This window comes from Coenobita brevimanus, chromosome 101 (assembly GCF_032717465.1).
Source record: "Coenobita brevimanus isolate Jiangsu-jjx chromosome 101, ASM3271746v2, whole genome shotgun sequence".
NCBI classification, from domain to species: Eukaryota; Metazoa; Arthropoda; class Malacostraca; order Decapoda; family Coenobitidae; genus Coenobita; species Coenobita brevimanus.
This window is the reverse complement of record NC_137054.1, coordinates 5,206,010-5,231,293: the sequence shown is the minus strand read 5'-3', so window position 1 is coordinate 5,231,293 and position 25,284 is coordinate 5,206,010. Positions and strand designations below refer to the sequence as shown.

The following is a 25,284-nucleotide window of genomic DNA, read 5'->3' as shown; positions in this document are numbered from 1 at the left end:
ACCTCCTTCAGCGCCAATGAAATTTATGAATTCCTGCATCCGGATCCGGATCTACCTCAAAATTTTATTAACTCGTCGTTGACCCACTGCCTCGTTATCCAATAATTTCGGTAGAGATCCAAAAACTTTTTTAGATATTTTGTACAGAAACGAATCAAACAAACAGGGATAGGTAAATACTCGTACATACCCTTGTTCCAGCTTCGTTGGTGGAGGTGGCTACTACGTGTTACTTTCCTGACCCCTCCAGCCCATCCACTAAGTTTGGTTATATCGGATCAAAACTGTTTGAACTGACCTTTCCTTGTGACCTTGATCTTTGGTCTACTCTCAAAAATTGAATCTCTTCATCACTTGGCTGACCCACAGTGCTTCCTGTAAGTCTTGTCTAAACTGAATATAACTATTCTGAATCATAGAGAGTAGAACAACTGACCTGCTCTGTCACCTTGACTATTGATGGATTGTTTTCAGGGTTTAAACCTTTTCTCCTTTTCTTTATCATAGGCTATTGTAAAAAGTTTGGCCTAAATCTGTTAAAAACTGTTTAAGTTGACCTTGTCGTTTGACCTGCTCATTGACCTATTGTTTTTAAAATCAGTGTCGCCCCTTTCTGACCTTGAACCTTCCACCAGGTTTGGTTAAAAGTCAGATAGAAACTATTTTACTTATTTCCAATTTTAAACAAAGGCACTTTAATTGAACTCTGACCTTGTCCTGTAACATTAGTCATTCACTGATTATTTCTCAAAATAAGGATCCCTGCGTTACTGCCTTACCCTCAACTTTTCCATTTAGTTTGGTCTAAAAACAGAAAAGGGATGTTTAAGATTAAACATAACAGGTCAGACTTTGACTTAATCCTGTCGCCTTGAAAGTTGGTCTATTATAAAAAATAAAGGTCAGACCTCTCGGTTGGCCCTCAACTCTTTCCATCAGGCTTGGTTTTATTTGCACTGTATACCCCCCACACACACACACACTGAGCAAAACATATTATTCGCTGTACCTTTCCGAGCGCGGGTGCAATTAAGTTTATTCAAAATAATTTTTCTAAACCCCAAATATTGCCAAAAAGAATGGCGAGTGGCACCAGCTGACTTGAACACAAAACCGCCAGACACCAAAACAAGCACCTGACCACAGGCACCTGTTTTGCTCCAATTCAAGCGCGGCAACGGATACGGAGGAAGTTCGATTTGAACAGATCCGCTCCCCTGTTTGTTCTGATTCGTTTGTCCCATATGAGGTAAATGTAAAAATATGTGCCTACAGATGAGAAGCAAACATCAGGAAAAGTCACGCGTTTGCTAGGAAACGTTGCTTCCTTACTCAGATCCACATAGATCCATTTATATCCGTCACACCAATTGAAGCGCAGTCAAGTCACTGTAGTGCCTTTGAGAGCAGTTCATGTTTAAACAGGTCCAGTTAGGGCCCTTAGATCTGACAGGACTCAGATTAATTTAGGTCCAGTTGCAGACATTCAGGCCAAGTCAAGTCTGGTTTAGCCATTCTGCTTTATTTTAGCCATGTTAGGATCCAAGGAGATCACTTCAGGAGTAATTAGGCAAACTAGGTGATTTCAAGTCACTTCATCGTCATCAAAATGAATTAGGTTCTTAAAACAATAGTTTGTACAGAGATTAAAGACGTTCAACCTGATACAACACATAAGAGTTTGTACTACAAGGGGTAGTTTTAGTTCACTGTTTTTCACAGTGCCGTTCGAGGACAGGTGACTGGTTACTTCGCCTTTGTGTTTTAGCTTAATTATCCTTGTCCTTAGCCCCCTGCGGTTTTCATTTTTGCAATAAATTATTGGATGCTACATAGGCAGACAGACAGACAAATATTTAGGTAGGAACAAAATTTCTGCCACACCATATTCCTGTTTGAGACTTACTTCTCTCTTCAGCACCGGGACCACCTCCACCGACGTGGCTGTAGCTGTGGTGTAACGGACCAGTCTGACAGGCTGGAAGGTGAAGCTTGGACCCAGGCAGAGTGTGGAAGGCAGGTGCAATATTACCAGGAACACAATCACTTGGCGACTTAGTAACGTCGAGACTCCGCTTGGAAATGCGTAACCGTGGAAACCAACAGAGACCTATACTATCACGGGGCTGGACACCTGGACCTCCTACCTGGTCTGTGTGAGCGCCACTAGCAACAGGGACTTGACGGCCCAGAAGGTCCGTGCGTCAATCAGACTCACTGACGAGGACGGTGAGTGATAGTGTGGAGACAAGCTGCTATATGCTCCTGAGCTTAGGTGGCTTTCTAGCACCTCTTCTTTAGTTATGTTATTGTTCTTACTACACCTTGCCTCACCTTTTGTGTATTGTTTTCATCCGTTTAGCATCAAAATGCATAGCACTTGATAGCGTTCAAAGAAAATACCAGCGTCCCAAAAGCAGAAAACAACTGGTATGGAAGAGGTGTTCCTTTGGAAATCTCTTAATCGAGGAAGATACAGATGAAGGTGCTGCAAGCAGTAGCGTTAAACTTAACCTGTTTATTTGCGATAATACAACATATAACTGAGATAACTTACGGTAATATGTAATGGAATGTGGTGTGCCGTGGGGAGAGAGATCCTCGCTTTGTAGGAAAAAGAAATGCCTAGACGACTGTAGGCTGAGGTCACCTCTCACGCGATGCTTCGTCAGTATATATATATATCTATAGATAGATAGATAGATAGATAGATAGATTGATAGATAGGACAGATTAAACAGGTAGATATACAGTACATAGATATGCAGATTAAATGAGTAATGTTGTCACAGAAGTGGCAGGTGTTGCGGAGTCACTCTTGGGGACTAAATTTCAGTAATGACAAGAACAAAACTAATATGAAGAGTGAAAACTTCTACAAAGATCATTTAATGAAAACTTATAGCATCAATAAACTTCTAGACCCCCCTCTCTCTCTGGGTGCAGGGTAGCTCAGTGGTAGAGTGTCTAACTCGAGTCCGAAGGGTTGAGAGTTCGCGCCCCAATTCCGGGTAGCTTTGCCCTGCTGGGAGAAGGTAGCGTTCTCCCTTCTGACCTGCCAGGGCTATATGAATAATCAAAGTCCAGCTCGCGGAATTCACTTCTCCATTTCTCTCTGTCTGTTTGTCTGTCTCCCTTCTCACTCCTCGCCCTACTCTCACCCCCCTCCTTTTGTCTCCTCACTTCTGTACTAATTTCAGTCTGACATACTTTGTCCCCATTTATAGGCGAAGAAGGTCCAAATCGGTTCAGAAGTCTTGGTGTCTTCTGAATAAATAACGTTTCTGGTAGCCACTGATGGTGAGAAAGTTCCAGCCGAAAAGTGACAGCCTTCTATAGAGTCGATTCCCAGTGAGTGACTCGATTATTCAGTGTCCCCAGGGGATGTAGGCTGATTATTTACTCTTTACCCGTAAAGGAATATGAGTGGTCTAAGCCTCGGGTCCCTGCAATTCTGGAAAAGGGGGGGTTAAATGGGATAGGCTGTTACCGTTACCGTTACAGCTCATCTAGTGTACTCGGTAATGCATTGGTTAGCGATTCCAGTCCGCAACTGGAATAACCCGGTTTAGATTCCCGGGAAGCGATGACTTTTGGATGAAGTTGGTTTCCTGTTGAGTTCCTCTTGACTACTCAGTACAACTGGAGACCTGGATGTAGAATTCTGCTGGTGTGTGTTATATAGTAAGAGAAGACTGAAACTTGATAAATATTTAATATCTGCCTTATTGACAGTTATGGCAGTAAACAGGGGGTAAAAGCTGAAAGTATACCTGGAATGACCCTCGCGCAGTCAATATACAGTAATCCTGAACTTTCCTCTTCTTTCATGTCCGCCTCTTCCTGCTCGGCCTCAGTCCCGGGCAGCCCCTCCACTGGACGTTCGAGTGTCGGCCGCCACAACAGACTCCATCACACTGACATGGGACCCGCCAGCCCAACCCAACGGCGACATCACTAACTATCTGGTTGTCTGGAGCTCCGATAACGACCCTTCTGACGCAGGCAACGCTACGACTGAAAAGGCCTGACACACACAGTTAGTGGTCTCCTGGCGTGTTCCAACTACACCCTGACCGTGCAGTGCAGGGAACAGCAAAGAAGCTATGGACCAAATGGAGAGACTTTTGGTGAAACTCAACCTGGAGGTATGTAGTGGGAAGAGCACTGGTGTATGTGTCCATTATCTGGTGTATGTTTTATTTATTTTCTAGTATATTTCCTTCCTTTTTTGGTAGGTGGGATTTTTAAAATACATATAGGTGCACTACCATCCATCATTACTCAATATTTTGCTTACCTGAACGATAAGATGAATAATTTTCTCTATATCCCAGGAAATCATTTACTGCGCCAGGTAGTGTCGACATAACCATAGTTTTACGTCTGATGTTCCACTGGACTAAATTGCTGCAGGCAGGCTATGACACATATGTGGATTAAACATCCGAGTGGAAACTGTGGATTTATACTCATAACGCAACGCTGGGTAAGGACCCTGGTCCTCTCCCGCATTCAGTGTCTGGCCCTAAGGGCTATTACGCTCCCTGACGGGGCAGTGAGTGAACTGGATGTTATATATAGACAGATAGATTTATGTACTTATTTTCTAGTGCATAGTTTTCTCTTTAGCTGTTCGAAATTTCCAAATTTCTTCTTCCTTTCTCTCTTAGAGTTGTTGATTTGTCTTTATTGACATCTTTCTGTCTCTCTTCTTCATATCTTCTGATTCTTAGCCACCTGTGGTCTTGTTTTCCACTGTTGGATTTATTTTTCGCTTCGTCTGATTCTCTCATTTCTACTGACTCCCTCTTATATTTTCAGTTTCTTTATTTTTCCTCTGAATAATGTTACAGTTCTTGTAACTGTAAAGATACCAATGTGTCTCGAGCGCCGACTTCCTCTGGAAGAAATGACGCATCTAAGTAACGAAAGACCGTCATTATCATCGTCACCAGCAGCAGCATGATCATGGTCATAATGATGATGATGATGATGATTATATTTTTGTTATTAAATAGCTAACCGAGAAAGAGGCTGTCTGTCCCATGAAAATCGCCGTTAGTGGGAGTGGTAATAGAGTACTTGTTTCTGAACCACTCTGTTAGCATTATAATGCTACTCTTGTCATGAAGTCATTCAAGTGAGCTTCTTGTCCTCTTTTGACCGGTGACCTATTTTCCCATTTAATTAGCATACTATAGGACTAATTTATTCACCTAAAGTGAAGATCTCTTGTAGTGAAGAGGTTAATGAAAGCTGCATCTAACTCTTCCAGTTTGAAAAGTGTCTGATGAATAAAATCGTCTGGAAATAGTAAGAATATAATAATAAAGGACGTAATTGGGTTGAAGGAGTCAGCATTTCATTCAGATGATGCATTTCTTACTTTACTCTTGCGACTTTCAGCAGCTTTTGTTCAAGTTGGGAAACAGTTTTCAAAGTGGACAGGTTGGACACAGCTCTTCACCATCACTAACAAACGTCCCTCCAAAACTGAACATAGTAGACTACAGGCAGCTAGAAAAAAACAAAACAAAACGTAATCGTAGTGAAAGAGTTAAATGAAAAAAAAAACGTTTTGTTTAATCAGCTTGGTCATGCCCAGGAACGTAAAATGGAAGATAAAATGTTAATATGAGTTCAGTAATTAGTGGGGACGGGGTGAGGTAAAAGACCAGAAACACACAGTAGTATGAGAACTAAACAGCAGCATACCCAGTGAAATGGACCATACAATTATTCACATAAAGTTCAAGACTTTAAGATCCTGGCTCCACCTCACGAGCACAGTTATCTATACTCATTCACACCTTTGGTAGGCTACAGTCATTCCGTCGACTACTTGGTAAAAAGTGGGCAAAATTCTTGTCAAAATATTTTCTGCACATAATCCATCCATCTGTTTCAATCCATTGCCCTTTCCTGGAATTCCTAGATTTTATTTCTAACAGAAGATTTTCATATCCATTATAAAGATAATTCTGCTCTCACAGTTGTTTTTCATTAGTGATAATTCATCAGACATTCGTCTATATGTACAGACATTCTTCTGTGCTGCAGTGTTGTCATATGGGGATGTCTTATGATGATTATTTTAGGGATTGAGGCTGCTTTAGAGCTCACTTAGAATTTTCTCAGTGACCCTGTATCGTGCACAATTGAGGCGCTGTACTTCTCAATAAGCTGCCAGATGGACGCAGTTGGAAAAACTGTGTATCTTACTGATTTGACGTCCATGAAACAATTATTGATGTATATTTATGACGTACTTTAATTATGGAAGGAAGTGGTTAATAAAAAAAATAATGAAAATGATTTCCAGTACAAATGTGGAGTAGGGTAATTATGTGGGTCCTGCAAAAAATGTACTCAGATTCATAGGTTCTGTTATGTATAGGTCAATTTATCTCTGTGAGTGAATACTTAAACTAATAAACACATTGCTCAACCATTGCTTTGTGTGATCATTTCTTGCCCACCTACAGCACCGGGACCGCCAACCGACGTGACGGTGAACATGGTGTACAACCAGTCTGAACACCTGACTGTGAGTTGGACCCAAGCTAAACCAGCCGGCAAGTGTGGCATCACCAGCAACACTGTCACTTGGCAACTCAAAGACGATGATAACGTGCTGGGCAACGAGACAATGGACCCCACTGAGAGCTACACCATCACTGGTTTGGACCCGTGGACCACCTATCGGGTGTGTGTGAGTGCCACCTACCTGCACCTTACTGGACCTGAGGGTGACTGTGTAGACCAGACCACTGATGAGGATTGTAAGTATAATGCTAATTTTTGTAACAAGAACTCTGCATTACTATCCTGAAGCGGGCGTTTCTGTTAAGTCTGCATTTTTTTACATATTAAATTATATTTTGTTATTATGGGATGTTGTTGTAAACTCTCATGTTTATCTGAAGTAATAAGCAAACATAATAACCTTTCCTTCAACGCATTTTATATTCGAATATAACACTGGGCTCCCTTGAACCCACCTGGTCACCGAAGGTCCAAAAGATGTGTGGCCGTCGCGCCATTATGAGGCTTTCCCTTTATGGTCCACACATCCCGACCTACTGAAATAGGGGTGGTAATGAGTGTAAGCCATCCCCGGTCACACTGGTTAACAAGTGGTTGACAGGCCTCATGTCATATTCAGTTCGTCATTTCTACGTTTTGTACATTCACATTCTATATTTGTCATGTGTTCCATTTAAATCTCTTTTATAGTGGTGAGACATTAAAAATTCATTATTGCATTAATCTCCATTTTTTGTCTTAATTTTTAAACACCGGGGAAACTTGAACATGAAGAACACATGACTTGGGAAGTTTTTGGCCTCCCCCTCAAAGGAAAAAAAAATCAATTCTCAAAAAATACACGTTTTCCATTGTGAAGTGGTCAAATACATCACACAGAATAAAAATTAACTGTTTTCATATGCGTCTTTTTAACTTGGATTAAAGTACTGTCAAGCATTATGTTCTGCAGTCATGTACATCCACTAGTAGCCTACTGCATATCATAAGTTCCTACACACACACACACACACACACACACACACACACATACCTTCAAGTAGAACAAATTCCGTGTGAAAATGTCAAATTACTTTCGTCTATTATGGCACGCGTCCACTCATTTAACACAACCATATTGTTCATATTACCTCGAACATCACAGAGAAACACAAAATTATTACAAACTTCTACAATATTTTTAGTTTACTCATGCACAATTCTCCTTTTAGCGGGGGGTTGGGGGTGGGGAGTGTATCACCTCATATGGCAAATGTTGAATTACCGTAACCGTGGTGTAGGGAGAATGATGGAAGCTGTGGGTCTCTGTCTAAACGTGCCGGACACCACTAACCACCCTCATAAATGCATAACCAGTCAGATGCATACAGTAAATCGGTCCTTTATACCAGCCTAATGTCCCCTGGTAAATGACCTGAGCGGTGTTTTGTACCGATCTCAGGGTTTAGGAATTAAAGACAAATTATCAGCTTTGTAGTATACTAATCCTAGTATTTTATTTGATAAAGAAAAGTCTGCTTGGTTTCACCCTATGGAACTGAGTCACTCACAATTTGAATACTAAGTCTTGGTTGTATGAAATTTGACGGGTCATGATTATGAAGAAGAAAAGACTCTCCTTGGTTGTAAGTCAAATGTATCCCCTAATCTGACAGAAGTTGGCTATCATCTGAGTGAAATTGGTTAGGGATCTTTGTCAGGCTAGAAATAAACCCCACTATAATTACTTCCATGGTTACCACAGTACCAGGACCTCCAGTCACCGTAGCCACACAGGTTCTCAGCTCTGCATCCATTTTGGTGGCCTGGGACCCTCCACTCAACCCCAATGGTGTCATAACTGAATACCATATCAACTGGATTTCCGAGTTAGGCGCCAGTGGTGAGGGTGTGGCAGAATCAAATGCCACCAGCTACAGTGCCAGGGACCTTATTGAGTGCACCGCCTACAGCTTCACCGTCACTGCTGCCACCAGTAAGGGGCTTGGGGAGGCGTCTGAAACTGCAGAGAATACTACTGATACTGAGGGTAAGAGCCTTCCTTACTCATTTTAAATACCATCTGGCAAAATAATTCAGGTTACATCATCATCATCGTCATCGACATCATTTTCATTTTCATCATAATACTAACTCTATGTTCCACTGAATATGGGGTGGGTAGAGTCTACAAATACCAAAGAAAAAGTGTTAACATAAGAAAATCATCATCAGATTGTCAAATGAAATGGGTCACACTACCACTCACTTGCTAATCAAGATTTCGAAATCTTAACCTTAAACACTTTAATATGCGTCTCTCAGATACCTGTACGACAGTCGCTCAGTCGACTACTTAGTAAAAAAAAAAAAAAAAAAATGCCACCTTTATTGTTTTATCCATAAGCAGTCTATCAATTTGGTTCTGTCTTTCGTTAATTCTTCTGCCTCCCCAGATGTCATGCATTGCTTTTACAAACCTTCTATGCCCATCCATCATCACATTGGTATTTCTTGCCTCCTTTTACGTACAGTTACATATACTCTTTTTACCAGTCTGTTTGTATCCATTTTCTCTGCATGACCATACCTTTTAAGCAAATTTCCTTCCACCCTTTGATCACACGTTTCTCTTCCCGTCCAGCCTTTCCACCTATAGTATGGTGAATGGATTTTTATCTGCATATACTTTTTTTTTCCTGCCTCTGTTCTGCAAAGAAAGCAACTTACCTATATTCCCTATCGGTCCCATTTTCACGGCAGTCATTTTTTATTTCTGACGCTCATATCACATCCAAGTCTCACCCCCGTACGGTAATATAGACACTTATTTGCGGGATCTAAATGCAACCTCCTTATACAGTTGGCGTGATTAGGGGTTTCATAACACTGGTTGTCTTTCATCCTGGAGCACTCTGCTGTCCACCTCCTATACATATTTTCCTATATTCTTTGTCATTGGACCAAGGTAATTTAACTCCTGCACTAATTCAAAGCTTTCTCAGTTTGCCATCACATCATACCGTGAGTCAGTTTTTCTATCGGCATCCATCATTTTTTTTTCTGCCTCCATACGGTATATATTCAGACTTGTCCATCTACAGACATTCATAAAAAGACTGAACTAGTCTGCACAACATCATCTACACAAACTGTATTTGGAATATTCTATCTATCACCAGCTTCACACGCTTATCTTTTCATAAATTGACCTCTCTTAAAACCCCATACATATCAATTCTAAACAGCCATGTGGAAATCGCACACTCTTATATTACTAATACTCTCGGACAGTCGTAAATCCTTACACATGCTTCACCATCATTTCAAAAACTCTACCGCATTCACCAGTTTTCATACATGTGTTACGGCGAAACGCTGAATAAAACTGGATTCCTTTTCTGCATAACGTCAACCATACCTGAATGACTTAATATGCATCAACAGTGTTACAGCGTGTAGTAGCGGGCTGAGTGAAATTGAAATGCGATACCTACTGGAGCAAAAAAGAAACACAAACTCAGAGTCTCTTTTGTACAGCCCCAGCTCCACCTGCTGGGGTTTCCTGCACGAGCGTCCAGTCGAGGCAGCTGACGGTGACTTGGGAGAGGCCTGATACTGCCTGTGAAGTGACGCAGTACGTGGTGAGCTATGATGGGCAGGTGTTATGGGACAACAGCATCAGTGAAGGCGGAACGGTCAACACCAATGAGACCTCCATCACCCTTGGAGACCTGCTGCCCTGGACTACCTATTCCGTGTGTGTGAGTGCTGAGGCGGAGGGTAGTCTGATGGGGAATGATGGCTGTTGTGAGGCCACCACCAAGGAGGAAGGTCAGTATATTGGACGGTAATCGTGATGACTAATGAAATTCCCAAGGACCTCTTAGTTATCTATTCATTTCTGTATGTGGTACGTTGGACTATCTCTCTATCTATTCTATTTTTGCACTGTGCTCGTGTGTAGATACAAAAAAGATGTAAGTAATGCACAAGAGAATAATAAGTTGTAATATGCATAATACACTGCTACGTATGAGTTGTTAGAAAGCCTCTTAAGCTAAAGAGAATGCGATCCCTGGATAGCATGATATATTCATACAGCATAATAAATCAGTCAGTGCCTGGGATTACTTAAACATGCAATGTAATCTTGTAGGTCTTACGTGTCCAATGATTCATGCTGTTGTTGAGTAACCCTGATGTCTGGCCAAACAGACCCATCAACCCCACGCAAGCAACCGTCCCTGTAGGGCCGGTCCATATAGTGAACAATGTTCCCTTGCAGCAGACAGCGTCTCGCCACAGCGAGGCGCAGGGAAAATTGTACAGGTTTGATTCCTGATAGACGCCATATCTGTGTCTATCCGCCCAGTTAAGAGAGGTATCACAGTAGGCTCCACATTACCTCGTTATTTGGTTATATGGTCACCACCCAGTTCCAGGGAAACGGGAAACTATTAGGCTTGTCATGCAGCGAAGAGACATCTGAAGTGGAAACAAAAGTAACAGTGATGGCGTATATATTTTTTACCTTAATCTTGCTATTTCAGAGTTTCATATAGTTTAGGAGAAAATTTTTGTTTTGGAGCTTTACTGGATTTCACATCTAACCCCTTCAGTGCCAGAGGTTTCTCTAAAATTAGGTAAAACCATTGGAAGGTAGTAAGGATATATTATACAGGGCGTCACTTGAGTAAATGGGTTAAAGTTAGGTGAGTTTATGAATCTATGTCCACTAATCTCGCAGTGCCCGACGGTCCTCCACTGAATGTGACAGTAGTTGCTCGGACATCAAGCACCATCAGCCTGCAGTGGGACCCGCCGGCCGCCCCCAATGGTGCCATAACCAGCTACTTGGTGACCTGGAGCCCGGGTGATGGTCAGAGCACCACCAATGACACAGAGCTCACCCTGACTGCCCTGTTACCCTGCACTACTTACAGTATCACTGTCACTGCTGCAACCAGTCAGGGGTATGGGCCTCCTGCTGACACCTCTGCCAGTACGAAATCTGAAGGTGAGAATATTAGTCTTTATGTTTTCTGCACAGCCTTCAACAGCACTGATTCTGAAGGTGAGGAGCTTAGATCAGGTACTCTGTTTTCCACACAACCTCTGCCACTAATAAGCCTGAGGGTTGAGAGTTTTATGTCAGTTAGTTTCTAGTTTCTGCATAATCTACAACAATTCTGATCCTAAAGGTGAGGAGTTTACATCAGTTACTTTTTATTTTATGCACGGTATCTGATAATACTGAACTATAAGGTGTGAATTTTACATCAGTCATTATCTTCTACTTTGTCCCCTCCTCAAATAATCATTGTGTGTACGAGTAGGTACCTGTCACCCTCCCTACATGACCTGTGTGATACCCAGCAGCTTCCTCTATCGATGTGAGCAACGGTGTGGGACTCGGCACCTTTCCTTAAGTGACTGATGTGCGTAAAATTAAGGGATCTGCCACCTTCCCCTAAATGACTGATGTATGTAAGAGTGTGGGAGCTGGCAGTAAGGGATAAAAAATCAAGGCTTACCCATGAATGACAATTTTTCATACCACAGGGAACAGAGTAGTACTGAATTCACACCAGCGAGAACAGAGCAGCGCTAAATTCACACCAGCGAGAACAGAACTGTATTTAAGCTGATCAGTATAAGTGTTGTGCAACGAAGGAGGTAGGATGTTCTCTTTAAATGCTACGAGTCGATTTAAAGCCACTGGACGAGAAGTTACCTGACAAAGCAAAACACCAGTATATTGAACTATTCAGGAGCACCCTCCTTATTTAATTAAATGAAAAGCTTCTTAAAGTTCATTTTCAAATACCATAGCAAAATCAAGGAGAGAAACTTAAACTGAATCCCATCTTTTGGTGTACTAATCCATCAGTCAACTGACCAACGTAGAAAATTCCATGCAGTAGCCCTTGATATTTCTAAAGCTTTTGACAGAGTGTGGCACCATCCCCTTTGATCAAGACTCCCTTGCTACATCCTATCATTTCTTGTCCCACTGATCACATATCTCACCAACAAAAAGATAAGATTAACGGTAGGTGATGTATAATCCACTTTCCACTCAGTCAATGCCAGCATGTTACAAGGATCAGTCATGGCTCCAACCTTGTTCCTCAATTGGAATAATGATCCCTTGTTTGTCACCCATAATTCCATTCACTCATATGCAGATTACCAAACGCTTCACAGTTCCTTCACACTATGTCACACATTTACAAAGTTTGATATCTCTAACTCCTAATTCAGAACAAATTTGTCTATAAATCAAAACTTATCTAAGATCACTTAATAGAGATATAAAAACATTATCTCATTTAATGCTAGGAACACCAAATATATCCAATTTTCTGATAGAATTTGTCGGATTCCTATATTGCCTTCACTGCAACCAATATTCCTATCTCTAAATGTCTTGAGATTTCTCGGTGTTTTACTTTACAATACCCTCAGTTGGATCTCATACCTTAGACCCCTTGCTAAAACCGCCTCAAAGAAACTTGATTTATTGTACAGAATGCGTACCTTCTTCACTGACGAGCAGTAGTTATAATTTACAATTGTCATGTGCACTCTCAGCTCGAACATTGCTCACTCATGTGGAGTGGATGTGGAAAGGGTGCACTAAAACAACTGGACAAAATTCAGAACAAAGCTATAAGAATGACTAAATAGCCGTGTAATCACAAATGAACAACCTCTCCTACATGTAAGACGGAATGTCTCCTTTGCAATATTTTACAAATATACTGTATGTTAGTGGAATAGTTGGTATGTTTGACCATCTGTGCACATCTGGATACTGTGATCTAATTATGAACTTAGTACATGAAGTGTCTGTTTCATACAATGGGGCTTTTGCAGTGATCTTAGGCAAAGTTGCACTAGTTATATTGGTGTATAGTTAGTAGAATTTCAGGATACATACTTCGGCCACGTCAGCAAAGAAACAATTACGTCAGGAAATGTATAGTACACTACAGTATATGACGAACTTATTAGTGACAGAAGAATGGCTAAGCTGAAAAAGACTTATGGAGATTAACCCGAGGATAAAGTGTGACAGATTGTGAGAAAATGATTACAAAAACAAGGTATGGATTCGGAGGATAAAGAAGAATTGAAAACATGAGAGAAGGTTGTATTAGGAGCTGCTCTATTTTCAACAGTTGACGATATGGTTCACATCCACAAGGGTTAATGAAGGGAATACTGTTGTGAGTGAAGTAGCTTGCAAGGTTGATTAAATAATATCTAGGCCTTGAGTGAGGAGTAAATAGATGTATGACTCATTTCCTTGGCTACACTAAAGATTGCTTCTGATAATTTCCTTTCTCATTCTTGATTCGTGATCGAGGAAGAAAATTTAGGAGTCTTATTTGCTTAGTGCACTGTACGGTACTGGGACAGAACACTTTAATGATAATAACAGCGACAATAACACGAATGTCAGTGACTCAAAATATGATGGTTACAACAGCGACTGTAAAAACAAATCTAAGCTTTTCATCTTTCATCCGTTGGAGTGACGCTTTTTTCTCTTCCAGCCCCATCCTCAGTAACTCGTCTGAACCTGACTCAGCTGATTCACGAGTTCAGCCTGGAAGCCACTTGGGCACCTGTCACACCACCTGGGAATTGCGAGCTCAAATACAAAGTAACCTGGAGTCCAGATAACAACGAGGTGGGATACAATACAACCACCGAGCCTCATTTCACCATTGCGGATCTTGCCCCGGGGACCAAGTACAATGTGTGTGTGACTGCTATGACGGAGGGAGAGACAGCTGACCCTGTATGTGACGATGAAACCACTGTCACCACCAGTAAGTGCCTATGGAACTCTTATAACAACAACTTCTCCAGATTTTACGCAGGAATTACTGTCACACAATAGTAAATAGGATGGTGATCCTTAAAATTAAATGTACAGAGGAACAGATTTATCTCTTTAATAATTCTATTGATCCGAGACGCAAATAAGCTATGAGCTAGAAACTGCAAGTAAGCAGTACTGGTTCCAAAGCTGATAAATGTAACTAAAAAGGGGCAAATCTTGATATAATTATTTAAAAGTAATTACACCCAAGCACATGAAAGAGCAACTGGGGTACTGTACGGCTGTGTGTGTGTGTGTGTGTGTGTGTGTGTGTGTGTGTGTGTGTGTGTGTGAAAAGAACTGTTTGAAGTTTTTATCCGATTTAAAACAAGCATAATACAATGATTGAAGATCTCCCCAGGGGATGATCCCTTGTTTATTAGAATAATAGGTCATAGGTTTAGGTCACAAGATAAGGCATCTTAAACAGTTTTGATCCAATTTTGTTCAAACTTGTTGGAAGGGTTGAGAGTAACTGATTCGATTTTAAGAAAAATCAGTCAAAGGGAAGATAGCAGGTCAGGGTCAAAGATGTATCTTTCTATATCAATCTGTTTTACTTCGATTTGGATCAGACTGTGAGGAAGGGATGAGGGTCAGCCAAGGATGACGAGTTTCGACTTTGAGAACAATAGGTCAAAGGTCAAGGTCACTCAGAACAACAATCTGTTTTGGTCCAAGCTTGGTGGCAAGGCTGGGCGTCAGGCATGGATGAAATGATTTTATTTTGAGACCAATCGGTCAAAAGGCAAGGTCACAACAAAGTCTGATTACTCGGCCCTCCGATCAGTTGTTGGGCACGGATGTTGCACTCAGTGTTACTTGTTGTTCATAAATTTTATACAGTAGCACCCAGAATGGGGCACGATGGACTAGCCATTATCCTTACCGCAAAATCATATTAGGTTACATATTTTAAGGATAACTGTTAAGATAGGAAACGTAACCTTGTACATGGAATTCTTCAGGACTGGACCTGCACCTTGAGGCCACCTCCACCACCATCACTGCCAGTTGGTATGTTCCTGAACCTGCTGATAGTTTCATAGTTGCATGGAGTCATGGGAGTGACGGGGATCTCACAACAGTGCATGGTGACAGCTGCACTATTGAAGAAGCGATCCCCTGCACCAATTACTCAGTCACTGTGCAGGCCATGGATGCGGGGCAACCAATGGATGTTGACAACGACTTCATACGGACACTCCCACAAGGTAGGCAAATGTCAAAGGCTGTTCTTACCACAACATTATGCTGCATAGATATTCGGGGACTGGAAGTTACTTTCATAAGGTATGCTACCACTGAGTAAACATTCTGAAGCTTCTTGAGAAATTACAATGCCACTAACTTCATTTAAGCGCGAATTACGAGTCGTTCCTCTTTCCAGCCACCTCTTCAGTGACCAATCTTAATGTGAGCCAAGTGAGTGACAACCCCACACTGGATGTGACTTGGTCACCTGTGACGCCACCAGGCAACTGTGATCTCGCCTACAAGGTCACCTGGAGTTATCTCAACAATACAGATGTGGGAAACGACACGACCATTGACCCTCACTACACCATCACAAATCTGGCATACGACACCGTATACAACGTGTGTGTGGCGTCCTCGGTTGAAGGGGAACTGGCAAGTCCAGTGTGTGAACAAGCGACGCTGAATGAGGATAGTAAGTAACGGTTTCTCATTAATACCTATCTATCGCATTTTATCGTAAGAACTGCGCGTGGGATTATATAATTACCAATATCATACCAATCTAATTATACACTGGATGAAATATGGTATTTATTATGATATGCAGAATGGTGTAACTGCCTTTCCCATTCTTTTCTTAAATCCTTTTAATCGTAGTAACTGTGGGTAACAGCCAGATTAAAAGACTTGAATTCAGAATATATGTAATTGCAACCATACACAGAAGTTCGTAGCCTTCCCTACCTGGGCCTGCCACAATATTATGGTGATCACTTGATGGTAACACCCACGCTTGTCACACACCGCCTTTCTCACTCTGAACCTCGTGAGTTCCTTCGATGCAGAGGTGTTGTCATCATAGTGTTCGCTCTAAAATTGTGGCAGGACTAGACCGAGAAGGTTGTGAACAATTGGTTTTTACTGTACAGGCTAATTAAGTGCAATGAAGTTCATAATCTACTTAATGAACAACACTGGGACAAATGAATTGGTTTTCCATGTCTATGTGCACAGCACTGCTAGTCTGAGCAAACCCTTAGCATATGTTTTTCACAGGACTGGCTCTGACCCTGGTACCAACCTCAACCACCATCAGCGTGTCTTGGACCCTCATCAAGAACGCAGATTCTTACTTTATCTTGTGGGGGGATGGAAGCACCGGCGCCTTTGATACGGTTGATGCCACTAAAGACAAGTATGACATCACAGGTCTTCACCCTTGCACCAACTACTCGGTGCAGGTGCAGGCCAAGGCAGGAAATTCACAACTGAAGGCAGAGAGTGCTTCCACAAGAACTTTACCTGAGGGTACGATGGTTTTTGTTTACATCAATTTGGGTCTGTTAAACGGTAATTTGAAAAAATTTATTCCATCCAGTACTATGAAAAGTCTTTGCTAAAGGGCAAGTGACTTTCATAAACATTTTGGAGAACCCATACAATAATGAACAGAATATAGCATGATCACTAGGCTGAAACCAAAGGTGGTCTAATGACACTGTTTTTGCGCCATCCATACTGTAACTTGACTGATAAAAAGATGCCAAATTGGCTTTATGAAGAATACCATGCTAGTGACACAGTTTGTATACCGGACAAGAATGCATATATGGATGTTTGTATATACAGTATGTGTGTAACAGAATACCGAAAATGACAAACGTTTTTAATGTAACTTTGTACATGCACCCATTGGGGTCTAGTGGCTGACATTCTTAATTTGGTCCCGACTGTTATTCTTTTATTTTATTTATTTATTTATTTTTTAATTTTTTTGCCAGTTTTGTGCTCATGTTAGTGCTTAGCCGTCACAGCTGGTGGGAAGCTGCTCCGGGCAAGCTATGCGCCAGCGAATGCAGCGAACGAAGGCATTTGTATTAATTAAACAAGCAAGGTTTTTCAAATGTCATATAATGTCCATCTGAAATCGTGCTTAGTCTGTTGTTTATCCTGGTAAAAACAACTCCAATGCTCTTTCCCCTCTTCTGCCACCTTGCCCAAAACCTCCCCAGTAATTTTACCTCATTCTCTTTATCCTCCTCTTTTTCACCTACGTGGCTGTATATCTCTCCCTTTCTATTAAAGCTGAATTCTTTGTTGATGCTCTTGCATCTGACTCTGATCTGGACTGGACGAGTCTACCTTCTTCCATACACTAACACAGTGCTCTTCAACCTTTTTTGGCGTCGTCCACCCCTAGTGTTGAATTGGTAAAAGCTGTCCACCCCAATCGGTTAACTGTATAATCTCATGATCCTAACCTTATATATTTAATTTTTTATATTCTTGAATGTACAAATACGTAGGCAAGTAAAAGCAATATGCAAATATATATTTAATGTTCACAATTTGTGATAAATCTGAAGGGAAAGACAGAGAGGTTAAATCTTGTATAAATTTCATTGTACAGTGTATGCATTTCGAGATAAAGCTGGATTAAGTGCTCATGAGCCACAGAAAAATCAACATACAGGCTATCTTTGACTAACATATGTAAATTCTCCACTTGTATTAAATTATTTATTTCTTCTTTTTTATTCTATCCATATACGGTAATGATCTGGTCCACCCTCTGTCCACCCAAAGAAAGCTGTCCACCCCACACTGAATTTCGTCCACCTTAAGGTGGACCGTCCACCCAGGTTGAATAGCACTGCACTAACAGATTAACCCCTTAGTGCCCAGTGTCCACTGTAGACAACACTGGGCAGTCCCATAATCATCCTGAGCCTTTTTTCCACCTAAAATGAGGTGACACAGGATCCAGAAACAAGTAAGGAAAAATTAAGAGTGTGGGAGAACTACCATCACGTAAAAGGAAACAGGCCATGCAGTCATTCAAATATCATTCCAGCCCTCGGAATCCTGAGTCTGCTTCACAAACCTAACCATTTGCACATAATTTAAAGTACGATAGCATGTCGTTGAGCAATCCCCACTTGGACCTATTTTCTCTATGGACCAGTTTTCCTCTCATATAAAGCCTTACAACTGCCCCATGAACCTGTTTTTCCCATTGAGGTGGACCAATTATTCCTTCATGAGACCATTTTCCTCACATGGGGGCACTTATCACCTCCCATGTACCATTTTTCCTTCAGTGATTGGTACTTACCTATTCTCCTTCAGGCCTAAATCCCTCTCATGGGGACTTACCTATTTGCACTGTGGACATATTTTCCCTCCCTGGCAAGTCTTACGTATGCTTTCATGGACCTACTTTCCTCATGGACTTATTTTCACCCACTAACCCACACAAAACAATGTGTCTCAGCCGCAGCAGGATGACTCAGCAGCTTATTGAGAGAGAGAGAGAGAAAGACATCTTCTGTATTGTAACTATAATGCAAGAAATTTGGCTAACCTTCAGTTTAAAGTAACTGGTTTTGAATACTTGTCACGTCCTTACTTCACATATGCCACTAAACAATCAGGACGAAAACAGATCAAAGGTAATTATAACCCACATGAGCAGCTACAAAACATGTGATGGGAATATAATAAGTTTCGGTCACCATATTTATCCCCCTGATTAAACGCTGAATAATAATCTACTAATGAAAAATATGCAGTCTGCTGAGGGGCAGTGTGAGTGCTGGATGTGACTTGTTTACCAAATTGATATACCAATTTAACACTGCTGTAATGTTTTCCTTTTTAGCAACATCTCCTGTCTCAGACGTCACTGTGGCCCAGATGAAACGTGAGCCAGCATTGAGTGTGACTTGGTCTGCCGTAACGCCACCTGGCAACTGTGGCCTCAATTACAAACTTCACTGGAGCTACCCAAACAATACTGAAGCTGGTCACGACGCCACCAGTGATCTTCACTATAACATCACCGGTCTGGACTATGACACCGAGTACACCGTGTGTGTGATTTCATCCGTTGAAGGGGAGGATGCAAGTCCAGTGTGTGGCCTGGGTACCACCATTGACAGCAGTAAGTGAAAGTTCTATTTTATGCCTTAATATGAACATACAGTTTCTTCCAAAACTGCAGATTGAAATATGCAACAGTAATATATTAATCCATCGATTAGTGAAAAATAGGACTAGAATGATGAAATGTTCACCACCGTATATCACTTCCAGGACTGGGTATATACCTTGAGGCAACGTCCACCACTATCACTGTCTACTGGAATCTGATTGAGGGCGTTGACTCCTATCGTTTGACGTGGTTTGACGGAGAAGATGGAGCCTGGACCTCAGTTGGTGGTGAAACAGACAACTTTGTCCTCAATGACCTCGATCCCTGCTCTAATTATACCATTGATTTACAAGCCTTGGCAGGAGGCCAGCAAGTGGAACATGATAAAGATTCCATAATGACTTCTCCGATGAGTGAGTCGGCGATAAACCTGATAAACATGTTTTATAATGGATACAGTTATAGCTTAATTATATCTATTGGTTCAAGTTTCCAGGATAGCAGCCTTTTTGGCTTCATAAAACACAATTTACATTCAGTATTCTTCATATTAATGAAAAGATGATGAATGAACCTTATCTAGCAAAATCTATCAATAATATATATATATATATCTGTATGTATGTAAACGCTTTAGGTGAAACCTATGTGTTAAAAAATTAGTACATGTGGATATGAAAGTCTGGAATTCCAGGGTGAGGCATATGAAATATTTCTTACGTCATGCAAGTTATTAATTGTTGTCAGAGATGCTGACAACATATCCATTCTTCTTTCAGCCCCCTCTGAAGTGACTGACCTCAGTCTGACCCAGGTAGGTAATGAGACAACACTGGATGTCACCTGGTTACCTGTAACGCCACCTGGCAACTGTGACGTCACCTACAAAGTTACCTGGAGTTACCCCAATGATACCGAGGCTGGGCGCGACACCACCACCGAGCCTCACTACACCATCACAGATCTGGGATACGATACTGAGTACACCGTGTGTGTGGCGTCCTCCATCCAGGGCCTCTACGCAGACCAAGTGTGTGGCAAAGGGAGCGTGGTGAGACCCAGTAAGTGCTGGACTTGCTGACTAAAGTTTGAAACAGGATTCTCTATTACAGGCTTTGTGATATATCTATCTATCTATATACCTAGGCTGCTTCCCCCAAGGAAAGGGAGGTAGCCGAGACAGGACGACACACTCCCCATTCACTCATCCATTCAAACACATTCATTCGCATCTTAGCCCCAAAGGGGAGAACGGACAGATCCTCACCGCACCACACCGCACAAGGGTCAACTGCGCAATGCAATCAGTGACATCCGCAGCAGGGCCCGACAGCAGAACTGGTTTACCCCTGCCACATCATAACAGACCCATCCCCTTACCCGCACCTGACCTGACTAGCTGATCAGACCAAATGCGGGAGAATATCCCCTCATGGCTGCATCATCACTTATTCATTCACAATTTCTCTCCATTTATTTCTGTCACGCACAGCCACTCTTCCTTGCTCAACAGTCATCCCTCTCGCATCCAACGCTCTCTTCACACTGTCCATCCATCCTATTCGTGGTCTTTCTCTCAGCCTTACACCTCTCACATCAGGTCTAGTTATCTTTTTCACCAATCGCTCATTATCCATTCTCTCCATATGCCCAAACCATCGCAACACCCTCTGCTCAACTCTACCAGCCATCTCCCGAACAACTCCAGTTCTCCTTCGCACTTCATCATTTCGCACCCGATCCATACGCGTCACTCCACACATACTCCTCAGACACCTCATCTCCATTACATTCAAACTTTTCCTCTCTGCTACACCTATATTCCATGTTTCAGCCCCATATAACGCAGTCGGTACCACAACACCCTCATACAGCCTTCTCTTTACATCCATTCTAAGCGAACGACATTTAAACACTTTTTTCATTCCTCCCAGCACCTTTCCTACTTCATTTATTCTAAACTTCACTTCTGCATCTATTTATCCATCCACAGCAACATGTGACCCTAGATATTTAAAACAATCTACCTCCTCAAGCAACTCACCATTCAAAACTATATTCATCCCCCTACCATCTATCAACCTTGTACACTTCATCACTTTACTCTTATTCTCATTTACTCTTATTCTCATTTACTTTCAATTTCCTACCGTATATATATATATATATATATATATATATATATATATATATATATATATATATATATATATATATATATATATATATATATATATATATATATATATATATATATATATATATATATATATATATATATATATATATATATATATATATATATATAAGAATGTGTTCTTTCTGTAAGTAATTTGATAAGACTGTTTTCATAATGCAAATGCATCATAAACTAATCCCTATTCATAACTTTAAACTCTTCATCACAGACACTTATTTAAGCGAATGTCAGTACCTAGGGAAGCAAGTAGGGGAGGTAATTCTTGTAACCTGGATGCAGATATTACGGGAATAGCCCACCACAGGCGCAAGGGCCTGTGTTATGGAGATGAGCACCGCGACTAAGCGCCTCCTAGAATCTGCCCCCACCTTCCCCTTTTACAATGTCAGATATTTTCAGCACAGAGAGAACCTTAAAAGTTTCAGATTTATCAGGTATTTTTTAACGGCCTGTGGAGATTCGTATTTATTCCTGCGTCCCCTATGGTCCGGCAGGTGTGGCAGGCGCAGTAGAGAGCCTGCGAGTCAGCAGTGGTGCTACTGGGTGGGTCAGGGTGGAGTGGGTTAGGCCGGACGGGGTCAGGTGTGACGTGCAAGGGTACCGGCTGACCTGGAACACCCACACCATTCCTCACCTGCTGCCGCCAGACACCACTCGCTACACCATCACTCGCCTCAAACCTCACACCACCTACACCATCTCCTTGCAGGTATACCATTAATTATAGTCATTCCTGTATCCACCACCTACACCATCTCCTTGCAGGTATACCATGAGCTCTTCTCATCACTCTATTCACCACCTACACCATCTCCTTGCAGGTATACCATGAGCTCTTCTCATCACTGTATCCACCACCTACACCATCTCTTTACCATTAATTCTTATCATTACTGAGTCCATAATCCACATCATCATAAAAAAATTCTAGGATTTATTTTGGACGCACACATGACTTTAGCAAACGAGGAGCATTAGTGTAAAGGCGTCTCGTAAAATCAGTGTCTTGAGAACACCAACAGGCACAATCTTGGGACAGTAGAAATTATCTCTGAAAAGTTAATAAACCATTCACTTCAACAACGCTGAATTCTGATGGTCAAAGCTGAGCCTCCTCCTTAATAAATGCAAACATGGATAAGTTTCAATATTAACAATCAAAGCCGAAAAAAAAAAAAATCCTAAGATGCATTTAGTCCACATGTACAGATAACTTACATAAAAAAACAAACATAGGCCCATTTAGTCAAGGATCACATGAAGAAATGAGGCACACTATTCATCGCCTTAGCTCAAGGTGCACCATTCTTTTTTTCCATCACTGATTCCACCACCTACACTGTCACGTTGTAGGTAAAGCATACCATTATTTCTCATACCTCATACACCACTAATACCATAATATTAGGGGTAAACCATTAACTTTTGCTACCACATAATCCACTACCTACACTAACACACATAACGCTCATGGTTCGACTGGTTAGAGCAAATATATAATTATATATACATATTTATATATAAATATATATATATATATATATATATATTTATCTATCTATCTATCCATCTATCTATCTATCTATATATATATAACTATCTATCTATCTATCTCTATATATATACATATCTATATATATATATATATATCTATCTATCTATCTATATATATATATATATATATATATATATATATATATATATATATATATATATATATATATCAGATCTCCATCAATTTTTACTCTCAGTGCCATTGAATTATGGAGACCCTGGGAATAGTCACAAACACTTTTTAACTTTTCTTCATGGTTCAAGTTAAAAACATTACCTTTCTTAGTCTCAAGGCATGGTAGACAGTTACAGATGTATATGCCTGACTGAATGAGCTAATCCACGACGCAACAGGACAGCAAGTTACTCGAAGTCAGCAAGACACTGTAGTTTATCATCCTCACTTTCTAGAAGTTCTCGTCATCTGCCGCTTATTTCCCATAGCTCAGTAACAGAATAAGACAACATTACGGCTCTGCATCAGTACTAGCACGAATTTTGGCGTTATGTTGCAGATGGATACTCAAATCAAGATATGGTAATTTTAGGCCAGGTTGAGATGCAAGGAGTATAATATACTTTCCTACTTTCACCCCTGCCCAGACGCGATGTGGCGGGAGTTGGGGTCCCGCCAGGACTGTGAAGGCGAGGACGGCTGGCAAGAGAGCCCGTGAGGGAACCCCTGGCCACCCCAGCCACCAAGGGAAGGCCAACAGACGACTTCCTCCGTTGTCTCTGACCCACGCTGGCCTGCGCCGTTGACCAGGTTCCACTTCCACTTGCTTATCCTGACCTAACCAGTCGCAACTGGCACTTACTCTATCCATGAGCTGACCTGTCCCAACATTACTAACAGAAGTCCCATTAAGACCAGTCCTGACCTGACTCACTTCTCCAAGGCTCATTAGTTATATAACCTAATCTGACCCACTGAAACAGGTCTCCTTAGTATCATCTGATCTAATACCCCATAACGACACCCATTCCCATCCTGACATCTTGAACTGACCACCCACCACTGGCTCCCATCTCTTTTATGACCAGACCTGATCTGGCACCATTTTTGACATTCTGACCTGACTTGGCCCATTACCACTTACATCAATTTCTTACATGACGACCTCACCTGACCCACCACCACGGCCACCCATTTTTTACTTGGCGTGACGTGACCTGACCTGACCCATCACCACTGGAACCTCTTACTTGACCTGATCTAACCTGATTCATTACGAACGATTTCCATTCCTTACATGACCTAGCCTGACTCAACTTTCACCCGTTATATAACCTAATCCGACCTGGTACGTCCCTCCACCATCGGTACCCTCCCTTGTCTACGCTATTAAGATTGTCCCTAAAGTTTATGAGGCAGTATATAGTGCTGAATCATGACAGTGTTTATCAAAGCCTTTAGTGGAGTACTGTCAAGAGGTTCACTGAAAAGGTGAGAGTGCATGGTATAGGTGAGGTTATTCTCAAAATGTCTGAATCCTGACTAAAGGGAAGAAGCAGTGATTTAGCAGATATGGTTGTAAGTCATGTTATTCATATGTATCAAGAGGCCTACCTCAAGACTCACTCATTGCTTTCTTGTTGTTTATGTATAAAAGATTTAAATATAGAAACAACAAGCAGTATTATTAAATCTGCTGATGAATCTGTTTGGTGTTGCCTTTCCTTGACCTAATCAACAAGTAGCAGTTAAGAAGTAGCATGATGATTTGGTTTCACTTTACCTGAGGCACATCCTTATTCCACTTGAACTTTTTGCAGCATTAACAAGTGGATGGGAGAGTGACGGAGTGGATGAGTAGTTGAGGTGGAGGTTTTGGTGATGTTGGAGTGGATGTGTAGTTGTCGTGGTGAAGGCGTGGATGGGTGATGGTGGTGGTGAAGGTGTGGATGGGTGATGGTGGTAGTGAAGGTGTGGATGGGTGATGGTGGTAGTGAAGGTGAGGATGAGTGATG

The 25,284-nt window shown here is 41.5% G+C and overlaps 1 protein-coding gene across 1 annotated transcript in view; it reads left to right on the top strand.

The window, feature by feature from the left end:
* Positions 1–24,075, top strand: part of LOC145414899 (fibronectin-like) — a 26,946-nt gene extending 2,871 nt beyond the window's left edge. The window contains exons 3-16 of the mRNA XM_080284316.1: positions 2,107–2,229; positions 6,489–6,785; positions 8,294–8,578; positions 10,069–10,362; positions 11,279–11,605; positions 14,094–14,372; positions 15,394–15,639; positions 15,816–16,097; positions 16,682–16,933; positions 19,287–19,568; positions 19,721–19,972; positions 20,339–20,620; positions 22,254–22,468; positions 23,917–24,075. Coding sequence (XP_080140442.1) covers positions 2,107–2,229; positions 6,489–6,785; positions 8,294–8,578; positions 10,069–10,362; positions 11,279–11,605; positions 14,094–14,372; positions 15,394–15,639; positions 15,816–16,097; positions 16,682–16,933; positions 19,287–19,568; positions 19,721–19,972; positions 20,339–20,620; positions 22,254–22,468; positions 23,917–24,075 — 3,575 coding nt within the window. The remainder of the gene's footprint in view (positions 1–2,106; positions 2,230–6,488; positions 6,786–8,293; positions 8,579–10,068; positions 10,363–11,278; positions 11,606–14,093; positions 14,373–15,393; positions 15,640–15,815; positions 16,098–16,681; positions 16,934–19,286; positions 19,569–19,720; positions 19,973–20,338; positions 20,621–22,253; positions 22,469–23,916) is intronic.
* The last annotated feature ends 1,209 nt before the right edge of the window (positions 24,076–25,284 follow it).